The following is a 12,399-nucleotide window of genomic DNA, read 5'->3' on the forward strand; positions in this document are numbered from 1 at the left end:
TCGCGAAAGTAAAGTCAACCTTTTGCGTATCGGAAATTTGTCCAGAGCACCGGTGCTCTAATTGCTTTTTCATCGCGAAAGTAAAGTAAAATTTTCGATTAGCTTCAATTTTCAGCTGCTTGGTATTCTAGGTCCTAGAAAGGACCTAGCTTGTGGGCCCTAGAGAGGGCCCAGAACAGGGGCCCTAGAGAGGGCCTTCGGCATAGGCCCTAGAGAGGGTCCTAGTCATGGGCCCTAGAGAGGGCCTAGCTCGTGGGCCCTAGAGAGGGTCCTAATCATGGGCCCTAGAGAGGGTCCTAGTCATGGGCCCTAGAGAGGGCCTTCGGCATAGGCCCTAGAGAGGGTCCTAGTCATGGGCCCTAGAGAGGGCCTAGCTCGTGGGCCCTAGAGAGGGCCTAGAATTATGCTAGCTTGGTAGCTAGCTAAGATGTACTAGCATGCATGCCGTAGAATGTAGAATACGAGTACCTTGTATAAGTGCAGAGAGATCGACGATAATCGTCAGTCTATCTCTCTTTCGATTTCGCTTTCGCGTTCGCGGTTGTCACTAATAGTAGAGTCAAATCATCGTTTCCCTCATTGCAAGCAATGACGGACGCGATGAGTTTATTGAAATGGAGGGTGGATGGGATCGGTGTTTGTTTCGGGATGGGTCACTTTCGTAGGTACCTCCGCGTTGGTGTGCCCGGTTCCTTGGTAACGTTTCTCAAGCATTGCGACTTGCAAAACGATATCAAGCTAAAGCCTACGATCTAGTTTAAGGGTCCAGATCGAGCGAAACTTACATTCAGTGAGTTTGGTTCGGTCTAGACATCTAATCAGAATTTTATTCTCTTTCAGGTAGGTATTTCTTCGATGGTTTTACATGATTTATTCTATTTCATGCATTTCTTCGATGGTTTTGCGTGATTTATTTCATTTCGTCGATTTCTTCGATGATTTTGAACTCATGAACACATGTCTTCCACAAATAATGTTGTTGTTTATATAAATTTTTATGTTAAATAAATTTGTTTGGCGTTAAATAAACCTGAATAGAATAGCAAGGTTAAAAGGCGTATGTGTTCTTGTTTTGTTGCGATCCTTCTTTCTCGGTCGTTGCACGGAATACGTTTATAAAACGATCTTTAAATTGTTACTCTAACAGAATCATTTGTAAATCGCGGGTTTCGACTGACTTCTTGAATTCTAATTCCTACCACACGTAGCGTTACAATCTGTTTCGAGGCTTCATCGGTAACGTTGCATGCGACACAAAAATGGTAAGGTGGTTCTAGGACTCCCCCAAACCGGTGACAGAAAAATGCATTGGTTGATAGGTCTATCCTATACCTCGTCTGTGCTCCCGTAAACGATTCTGTATCGATAAAGTTGAATGCGACCACGGACGAGAGGTATTCTCGGTTAAATTTATTAAATTTTTTTATTTCACACCTGCACAATCCTTATACATAATTACTTTATAACAAGTATAATTGGAATTATCGACATCAGTACAAGATGTTGAATACATCAACTTCCTTCTCAACATTATTTTATTCTTTTCACATTTCCTTGCATTATTTTAAGGAACTTTTGTTTATTGTATCTTCTTTCCTATTTCTTTAAACGTAATAATAAAATAAACGATTCGAATCTTAATACTCGTTTTCACAACGTCGAAACGATAAGCGATGTGACAGGTAAAAGTGGTGTGCTAGACTGCTTTTAAATACACAGCTTGTCAATTCGATATGTTAGTGGTGATTCTTCATGAGCAAATTTGTTGGTTCGGTTTGTGGTTATCAAAAATTGGGAAAATGGACAGTCTGACTACCGCGTCACGTTCATACCGGCCCTAGAGGTGTTATGCGTCATTCTTACAGTCTTTCCGTAGCAGGGGACCAAATTCTTCTTTTACCAAAAAGAAGATATAGATTTAGACAAAGCGTAGGTAAGATAGGCCTACATTTTAAGGAGGCGCTACAAACTCTGCTTCAACTTTCGTAAGAGGGAAGCTTGGCCCCCCTGTGTGGGACTGCACGGATATGAACATTATGAACCCCCAATTTTCAATAACGATAACTATCGATAGTGAAAATATGCCATCGATAGTTTTTGATAGTGAGGACCATCGATAACTATCGATAGTACCATCGATAGTTCTCCACCACTACTTCTATCGATCCGATAATTTATAAACATAAATTAGTGTTACAAATTAACCTTATAAAAAATCGGTAAAGTAAATAAGAGTAAAAACAATTTTGCCGCGATGTTTACAGTGCATTTGCAGTAATGAGAATCACAGTTGATTAAATAGTTACATTCTTACGTTAGAAACATATTAATATATACATATGTTTTAAAGTTTTACCGAAGGAGAAAAGCAGAATAAGAGTGTATATATATATTTATCTTCATACATATATGAAGAACTACTCTACTTGTCTCAATATTTCTACGAAATTACATTTGAACTGTATCAGGATCTTTATTGTGCTAGAAGTACAACAATTGAGGTTAGATACTTTTGTTTTACAATTAATATGTTCTGCTTTTTACTTAAGCAATAAGCAAATTAAGCAATCCTTTCCTCGATAACTTATTGATAACATGTATATCAACTTTCTTCATAATAGATCGAACAGATAATACTGTTGTCTGATTTTATAAAAAGCCAAAATGAGACAACAAATAATTGATACAAAGAGCAATTCTCATGCGTTTGGAGAAGCTGACGAATGTCTTTTTGAATATTTGCACACAGAGATGGTTAATTATACTCTCAGCAAAACATTTGAAAAAAAGGTAACTACTTATATAGAACACCCAACTGTACTCAATGATTTTATTTTTATATATTGAGTAGCATTTAGTGATATTGTAATATTAAGAGGTATCAATTTTAGAAGTAGCTGTAACAAATAATGTTCCTTAGATATTGTATCTTTACTTTAACCATATTGGGAATAGAACACTAAAAAATTTTGTAACCTTCAAATGGCAGTAGTTTTGCCAATTGAAGAAAATTACTTTTGTCCTACAGTTTTTTCACGCACATTACAAAATCTTGCCCTACTAAGTTTTGACTTTTTAAAATTCTTAGAATTCGACTCTCTTTTATGTATAAACTTTGGTTTTAATGACCACATTAATTTCAATCGATTCATTTTTTAATAAATATAAAACCATAAAATGTTAGAACAAAAATAATAATAAAATGAATATAATATATACTATAGATAGCATTACTACGAGAAAAAAAAATTATTTTCTTTTCTATAACATAGAGTGATTTTAAAAATTGAATTAAACTCTTTTGTGTGCGGGGATACAAAAAATTAATGGAGAAAAAAAGTTGAATACCATGATGAAAAGTATCTTTTGCCATGAAAATGTTGTTTTTATTATAACACTGAACTTTCCTCTCTATCAAGTATTTGTATCTGCATAGGAAAGAGCTATGCAGTGTGTCTTAGTTTTGACTGAATGTTTTAAGGTAGTAATCGTCAATTCAGCAGGCTCACACTATGCTTTGCCTCTTCCTCAAAACATTCTCGAGGCACAATCCGTGGCTGGGTGCCGAGGCGAAGCGCAGTGTGAGTTAAATTGTCAAACTACATAGGAAAAGCATAGGAAGAATAAAATGAGGCAAGGCGTAGTGAGAGCCTGCCTTTATAATTGAAATAATATTTTGAACGGTAACAATTAATATTATGATAACAGATACTCTGTATATATGTCATTGTACAAACACAGTATTTCTCCATACATATATTTTTTTATGTAAGCAAAAGAATATTCTACAGTTATGTATAGTTAGCAGAGCGTAAACAGTAATTACTTCCAGTAGGCATTTCACATACAGAATACTTTACTTTCCTCTACTCGTACAAAAATTGTTTTAACCATGTAATAACAGTAATGTTATTTATTCAATTCCAATTTAACCTTTTAATATGTGCATGGCTAGCATAATACTCAATTAATATTATTTTCAAACGGTATTAGATTTTTATAATTTGTAAAATATTATAAATGGTTAATATTACTAGTTCTGCTCTCATAATGTATTAAAATTACATATATGTACACTAGGCGCCACAATCGGTTTTCCTTCGGAAATTTGGCAACGTTGCATGTCACTAGAACCGCTGAGTTATGCCTAGTGACATGCAACGTTGCCAAATTTCCGAAGGGAAGCCGTTTTGACGCCTAGTATACAGTGTCATCCGTTAAAACTGCAACCTAAGCGCGCGCGAACAGGTAAAATGGCAACAGCGCCTCACGGACGGGTTCCACTATAACCATGCACCGGCCCGGCGTTCGGAGGGTTACCAGCGACCGCTGGACAGCAGTGATGCCCAAGCTTCGAAAATTTTTGGGATGGTCTCTTTCAAATTAACGTCGCTAGGAGCTATTCGAAATTTCCCGGCCCAGGTTGAAGAATTTGGGGCCTTTTTCGTATAACTTTTGAACTATAAAAAATTCCGTTAATGTCATTTTTTGGAACGATGCGCCATTATTGTGGCTTTTACACGCAGATGGCAAAAAATCTCTCCGTACAGGGGTATAGCGCCGCGGTCAGCCCTGTCGTAGCTAAAATTTTTTAAATTAAGACGGGTACGAAAACCAGTCGACATTGTTTTCAAACCTCATTACAGTGATCTGGGGTGCGAGTGGTAAACCGATCATAAAAGCGGAGCGCGCGGCTCGCTTACCTGGGCCGGGAAATTCCGCACAACTCTTTGCGACATTAATTTGAAAGATACCATCCTAAAATTTTCGATACTCGGGGCATCACTGCTGTCCAGCGGTCGCTGGCAGCCCTCCGAACGCTGGGCCAGTGGTTGCAGTGGAATGCGTCCGTGAGGCGGTGTTGCCATTTTGTCTGTTCGCGCGCGCGTAGGTTGCAGTTTTAACGGATGACCCGGTATGTATATACATATAATAGTATTCAATTTTAAGTTACATCTAAAAAGTGTTTCAGCCTCCAAAATTTCAAACATGATTATCAGAATATGCTTAACATTTTCCACTTTATCAATTTACTGTTAATATAAGCGCAACAAATTATTTTTTTATGCAACATTTAAAATGTGGCTTTAATCTATACAGGAGAAAGAAGAAGAACTTTGTCGACTGGAATGGATGGGATTCAGTGTTGGCTACAGAATCATTGAAAGATTGACACGAGAATGGAATCGATTTAAAGACGAGCTGGACATGATAAAATTTATTTGTACAGATTTCTGGTCCAGTCTTTATCATAAACAAATTGATAATTTAAGAACAAACCACCACGGTGTATATGTATTGCAAGATAACTCCTTTCGATTATTAGATAAAGTAGGCACCAATAATAATAAACAATATCTCCAAGAAAGTCCACGCTTATTAGCATTTACGTGTGGACTTTTGAGAGGGAGTTTAGCAAATCTTGGAATAATTAGTACTGTTAATGCTGAGATTTCTACGTTACCAAGTTGCAAATTCCATGTACAAGTACAACGAATTTAATAATGATTTTGATTATTGTATGTATGTATGTATAAGTTGAATGTTTCCCTATAATACTCCTCCTCTCAGCACCTCTCTGTCTCGCCCATCCCCCCTATGCGTCCTCTGCCCTTCCGCATTGCTCTCGCACGTCGTAAACCTCTGCCCCGTGTCTCTCCTCTCTCATCACACTCCGCACTGCCTCACACATCCCTCCACTTTCTTCCTTTCATTCCTTGGGACCTCCGCTTCCGCCGTACTCCTCACTCATTCAACTCTCCCACACTCATTCCTACCCCCATCCTTGTTCTTTCCATCCGTCTCTTCATCCATACCTCCACCTTCCCGCTTCCATCCAGGACCCTCCTCACTTTGTCCGTCATCCCCTCCCCCTCGCACCCCATCAAAGCATACTCCCAGTCCTCCACCTCACCTCCACACGTCCAGCAATATATTATCTTCCTTCTTTAACCAATACCTCCCCCCTCTCATTTCATTTCCTAGCCTGAATCTCGCCACTCTTCTCCATCTCTCCTCCTTCCACCCTGCCTCCAGATATTCGGGTACCCCCTGCACCCTTATTACCCGGTACCATCTGTTGTACTCCGATTGTAGTATCCTTTCCCAATGATTTTGATTATTGATTATTCACTATAGATTAAAGACAAAGTAAACTCGTATTATAGAATAATTATGATGCAGATACGTAAGCTGTTTTGTAAATGATAAAAATAGTAAATGTCTTTTCTGCATCTCATGTGTTATTGTGAATTATGTAATAATATACTTCCACCTGTGTCATATTGTGGGTAAAAGGAACACAGTGAGACACGCCAGATGCCGAAGTGTTGTGAAAATTGATATCCTTTAGACTATAAGCTGCCAAATGTATTTTTTGACACTCATCATAAGTTTGCATGGTTTCAAAATACTTATCCATCCTAACATTCTATATCTTAGGAACAACAACCAATGCAGGACAGAGAAGGTGTCCCTACATAAGGCAATCAATGATATTCACCTCTCAAGTGTGTGATTCAAAATAAATAAAATATTTGAAAACTATACGAATAAGACCCTAAACTTTTGACATTTGAGTGACCATCATTCCAATAGATTGTCATTTGAATATAAATCACCTAGTGCATTCACTATCTCACCATATTTCTTCCATCCATAATATATATACACTGCCTGCCTCCCAAAAATCTTAGGGCATATACTAAATTTCAAATGGATCTTAAAGAGTTATGAAATAGTTAAAGGATTTTATGGAACATTTTACATTATATATTTTCTACAATAACAGACTTACATGCTGGATAACGCATTGGAAATCTGATTAGAAAAAGAAAAACTGCATTCTTTGATTACAACCTGCACTAAGTTTGGCATGTCAGCGTTGTTGTAATTAAATTTTTCAGCACTGATATTGTTTCCTTCCTTCTGTAGAAGTAAGGGTTTCATAGGTATGTTTCAGAATTCAAATACCGTTGTCTAATTTGTCGATGCAGTTCAACCTACAATTTCTCAATGATGTTAACACAAAGAGATTGCCGTGACAATTTCATAACTTCCATCTCAGTATTTTTATAAACAATTTTCATATATTCTTGATGCGGGTCATGGATCATTGTCATGCATGAAAGTGGAAGTAGGTCTAATTAATCAATGTCTGGAAGGAATGGCATGGTTACATAGCACATTTAAATACTATTCTTTCAAAATACTAGTTATTTTTATCAGATCTGTAACTTCTAATACAATCTCATGTCAAAACAGGGCTGCCTCCGTGCTTGATAGCAAGCATTATGTCATCATTATTTAGTTTATGATCTACTTTTGTGTAACATACACTCGCAGCGTACGCACAAATACTTTAAACTTTGACTCATTACTCTACGAGACTTTCTCCCATTCTTCAAACGTCCAATGTTGATAATCTTTACTCTCTTACAAGTATTCAAGCAGAACTAATTCTGTGTCAACCATAGAATGGATCTATATTCTTATCGCATCTAATTATAATGTAGTACACCAAAAGTAGTACAAATATTTTATTTAGACTTTATTAATTAAATCATTTAATACAAAAATTTTCAGGAATGATTTACTTATACTTTCAGTGTTGATACATTAAATGTGTGTGCTGCAACGTTTAAAATGGCCAAAAGCTACACAACATAAAAATAAGTAATGTAGGATGCACAGATCGATTACAATGATAATGTACTAAAAACTTAGCGACTTAAGAAAGATATATTGATTTTAAAATATTTAGCTAACTACGTAACTAGTTATTAGACTTTATTGAACCATTATTTTTAGTAACAAAGTTTAAAATGTAAGATTGGTCTATAACCCCGACGAAAGCATTGTCATGTTCATCGTCTAAGATAACTGCGTATGATTCTTTTTCAAGAACACGCGATAATTGGCCAAGTGTTGCTGAGAGTTTAACTTTTACGTAATGTTTAATCATAGCCCTTTCTACAAAATCTGAAAGCTTTACTGCACCAGATATTACATTTGACATAAGTATATTTAGAACGACTACACCTTTTACGTGTACATTATCATTGCTAATAATTAATTGGTTAGATTTTTTACTTTCCAAAATACGAATAGCTTCTTCACATGTTGTACTATTCTCCTTAAACAAATGCGTTTTATCAAAAGATAAATTTGAAATGTCGATATTCCACCACCACTTGTTTGCTTCATTTTGGCACGTAGATGTCTATAAATCGTTATAAAAACAAATTATTAACAAATTAGTATAAAAAATCAATAAATTTATATGTTTATGTATAATATAATTATAACTTACTAAAAATCCCCTAGCTTCCATCCAATGGTCCGACACAAACTTAGTCATATAATTTCGTATTCCATCGGGTAAAACAATAACAACGCGCTTCCCCTCAGGGATATCTTTAGCTATTTCAAGAGCAGCTGTAAGTGCAGCTCCGCTACTACCGCCGCACAATAATCCTTCTTGACGTATAAGCATTCTAGCAGCTTTTAATGATTCATTATCATCGGTTTTTATCCATTTATCAATTACATTATGATCTAGAACTGTAGGTATAAAGTCATAGCTAAAAATAATTTTGTAATTATTAGAAATATAGGTAAAAATACTGTCTTCGTTAGGATATAAGAAGCTTTTTACCCAATTCCTTCTACTTCGTAAAAATCGACATTATCCTGCAATTCGGGTGACTGAGCTAAAATACTCCCTTTGGGGTCTACAGCAACAATTGTTGTATCTGGTGATAATTCCTTCAACTTTCGTCCAATACCAGTAATAGTGCCGCCAGTACCTGCACCGGCTACCAAATAATCTACTTTTCCATCACACTGTTCCCAAATTTCAAGTGCAGTTTGATCATAATGTGCCAGTGGGTTTCCAGGGTTAGCATACTAAACATACAAAATTAGTAATAAAAATTAGAAATTCAAAAAATTCTGAAACTTTCTGAATATGTAGGGAATTTCCTCCTGATTACAACGCAATTTTTGTTTACTGCCCAAATTCACTCTAAGGGGGTGTAATTGACTCCTGAAAATCCGGTGATTTTCCGATTTTGTGTTATAACTCGTGAACTGTAAAATAATTTTTTACCAAATGCTAGATCTAATTAAAATAAATAACTTTTGTCTTGAAACTTTTTTTCTGTCTCTTACAGTTCGCGAGTTATAACACAAAATCGGAAAATAGCCGAATTTTCGAGGGGTTAATTTCACCCCTTCGAGTGAATTTGGGCAGCAAACGAGAATTGCGTTGTAATCAGGAGGAAATCCCCTGCATATTCACAAAGTTTCAGAATTTTTTTTAATTTTCGGGTTCGGGATCTTCCCTTGTAAGTTGAAATAAGTATTTTGCATATTAAAATAAGTCCCCCTCTGAATCCGCCACTGGAAGACGTATCTAAATAAGTAAAATGCACATGACGTATTACCTGATCTAAAACAACGGAATTTGGGATTTCAGCTTGTAATTTCTGCGCAACATTAATGTGTGCCTCTGGACTATCCCAACTTGCTTCTGTTGGTGTCCGTACAATTTCAGCACCAAGTGCATGTAGCGTGGACACCTTCTCATTAGACATTTTTTCTGGCATAACAATAATACATCTGTAACCTTTCACTGCAGCAGCCATTGCTAAACCAATTCCTGTATTCCCACTTGTAGGTTCAATGATGGTATATCCTGGTTTTAATAAACCTTTCTCTTCTGCATCTTGAATCATTCTATATCCAATTCTGTCTTTCACAGAACCACCAGGATTGAGGAACTCACATTTTGCGTCTGAAAATTTAATTCTCTATTTGCAATGTATGTTTAATCGTCTTATTCAGCTGTGGCTTCTATAACACAAACACAGCAACAGGTGTCTACAATGCAGTCCTGTTCTAGACTATTTTGTCGAAATATCGTAGAAGAGTAGGGATGGGATCAAGTTCAATATGTACTCACGAATCCGAGTCAATTCCAATACAAAACATTCACTTCATGGGATTCGAATACTACTCAGAAGAGCTGGCGTTCCATTCTATATACTTCAAAAGTACTTGGGCTATAGAAGTCGGTTTCGAACCTCAGAAAAACTACCGGAAGAGTTTGAGAATGTACTTGTAAGTTCTTCGACGTCTGAAAGAATCGAATCTCGTAAAAGTAGTATTCGAACCCTGGAAAGACAAAAATCTACATAGCTGAGAATTGCCAATATCGTACCACTTAAGATATTTTTCGTTGTATTTTGTATTTGGTACTAGATTGAACGCAAGTTAATATTGGATATTGTAGCTTGATGTTTTAGGTATAGTTTTTAGTTAAATGGTTCAAATCTATAAGTAGTCAGAGTTCGATTATACTTGCAAGTACCGCTGACGTTTCTCAAAGTTCTTATAGAGAGTTCAAACCTTTCTTGTCGAGGTTCGAGTCTACTTGAAAATAGTGTTTTTTTTTTTCCGAAGCACTGGTGAACTGTTCGAAACTATACAGTCAGATTCGAACCTACTTCCAATATACTTGATCCCATCACTGTAGAAGAGTTCACAAAACAAATATCAACCGTGCGAAATTGGGCTATTTCGCCATTACGCTTTTGTGTTAGAGAGTTCAGAATCAAATAAGCCAGTTGTGCAAACAACCCTTTCATTATATACAATTTATACTCACACATCTCACACTTAATTCCATAAGCCTTCGGAATGTTGTTCAATTTTATGAGTGGTGTCTGCCCAATAGCTGTTAAAATATCAGGCAATATTTTATTGCGATCTTCATGTCTAAAACAAAAATTCCAAATAATACCAATAGTAAAAGAGTCGATGTTAATGTTAAAAATAAATGTTCAAAAATTAATAACTCTAGCACAAGTAAAAATATTATATTCAAGCTAGTTATCCTTAATGATCACATTTTAGGTGAAATAAAATTTTTCGTGTAATGTTTGCACCTTTCTAGAGGATAATAATTTTAAAAAATTTGAAAATCATTTATGTGTTTTAAAATGGAATCTATACATTTTTAATGTATACATAAATAACTACAAAATAAATTCAAGTGAATTTTATATTATGTGAAAACTTGGAAATACAATTTTTATCAATATATATTCTCCGTGTCATTTAAGAAGGAACCCGTTTCGCGCATGTAGAATGAGCTCATTGGCTCCGAAAAAGCGTTGATGGGGGTACAGCCAATAGTGACTTCTCCCGGCACCTATGAGCGTCAACCTGCGCAGAACCGGTCTAAACTTGTCGGTCGGCAGGTTCCTTCTTAAATGACAGGGAGAATAGTATGAGAGATGAATGTGAATATGCCTGTTCAAATGTGAATTCATTTTTCCCATCCAAAAATGATAAATAACTTCTTATTTTGCAATTTCCAGTACAAAACCGGTTTTTAAAAATCTCAAAAAAATATCGCAAAATTCTTTGAATTTTTCTCTACAATGTACATATTATATTTTTGCATAGGGTTCATCCGAAAGTTATCATCTCAATGAGCCATTAAATGTAGTAATGCAATAGGCAGCAAAGAGAAAAGTGTATTATTGTACGATTATAATGTTTATATTGTTATTTGGCATTATTATTGATATAGCTTTGTTACATATTTTATGAAGTGCCTATGTCTTAAACATAGGCGCATGGGGCATAAGTAATAGTATATATCTATTTTCTAAACTTACTCCGTTCTACATGTATGCGGTGAATTCGTTGCATTTGGTTTCCACGTGCAACGACTAGGTCGGTCTGGTCTTACCAATTCCATTATAAAAATGTTTACTTCACTTTAAATACAATTTGGTTCGATATATACGATTATATTAGGTTCGATACCCAATACAAAATTATATACAATTTTTTTTTAATGTTACACTCCTTTCGGCTTCGATGATATCGAAGTTTTGTGGTAGTAATATAACCTCTGACTTTGTTTTATTATAGCGTATTCGGACGGTCGCACTGGTGCGCACGGAGTGTGAACTTTTTCGCTTCCGATTGGCTAAAATTCGCACTCAGTGCGCACCAGTAGGACCGTCCGAATACGCTATTTGTGATTTTAGGAATGTGCTATTGTATATGCGTACAGATATATAATTGTACAAATGACACCACTGTGGCTCTATGATTATCTATTACTCGCACATTGCATACGTCACTGTTACGCTCAGGGCTGTTCTGGGGTTTGGCCGTTCAGGTGCAAAAACAATATTGCCGGCGTTATTAATTTAGTATTCTTTAATTGAAATTTTGATATGCAGTGTTTAATTTTATATCTATATAAACATAGTTTTAAAAAGTTATCATGCAAAAGAAATGGATTGAAGAAACAGATTTTGTTAAAAATGGAATACGTTGTAGTCCTCGTGAAATTAGGGGGGGGGGGATGAGTCATCA

At 36.0% G+C, this 12,399-nt stretch overlaps 2 protein-coding genes across 3 annotated transcripts; one reads left to right on the plus strand and one right to left on the minus strand.

Moving 5' to 3' along the window:
- The first annotated feature begins 2,150 nt into the window (after positions 1–2,150).
- Positions 2,151–6,233, plus strand: Trs33 (trafficking protein particle complex subunit Trs33). Of its 2 annotated transcripts, none has more exons than XM_076807380.1 (4): positions 2,151–2,501; positions 2,622–2,790; positions 5,101–5,527; positions 6,139–6,233. In XM_076807380.1, the coding sequence occupies exons 2-3, from the start codon at positions 2,665–2,667 to the stop codon at positions 5,500–5,502; spliced, it is 528 nt and encodes a 175-aa protein (XP_076663495.1). In that variant the 5' UTR covers positions 2,151–2,501; positions 2,622–2,664; the 3' UTR covers positions 5,503–5,527; positions 6,139–6,233. The 2 variants fall into 2 exon arrangements, with proteins under 2 accessions (XP_076663495.1, XP_076663496.1); XM_076807381.1 differs by having other exon boundaries at positions 2,660–2,790.
- Positions 6,234–7,534: 1,301 nt separating this feature from the next.
- Cbs (cystathionine beta-synthase) lies at positions 7,535–11,999 on the minus strand. The gene is made up of 6 exons (XM_076807379.1): positions 11,688–11,999; positions 10,670–10,779; positions 9,447–9,796; positions 8,657–8,907; positions 8,312–8,582; positions 7,535–8,221 (listed from the first exon to the last, which is right to left on the minus strand). Exons 1-6 carry the CDS (start codon positions 11,768–11,770, stop codon positions 7,775–7,777), a joined length of 1,512 nt encoding a protein of 503 aa, XP_076663494.1. The 5' UTR covers positions 11,771–11,999; the 3' UTR covers positions 7,535–7,774.
- Between the last annotated feature and the right edge of the window lie 400 nt (positions 12,000–12,399).

This window comes from Andrena cerasifolii, chromosome 2, assembly GCF_050908995.1.
Source record: "Andrena cerasifolii isolate SP2316 chromosome 2, iyAndCera1_principal, whole genome shotgun sequence".
Lineage (NCBI taxonomy): Eukaryota > Metazoa > Arthropoda > Insecta > Hymenoptera > Andrenidae > Andrena > Andrena cerasifolii.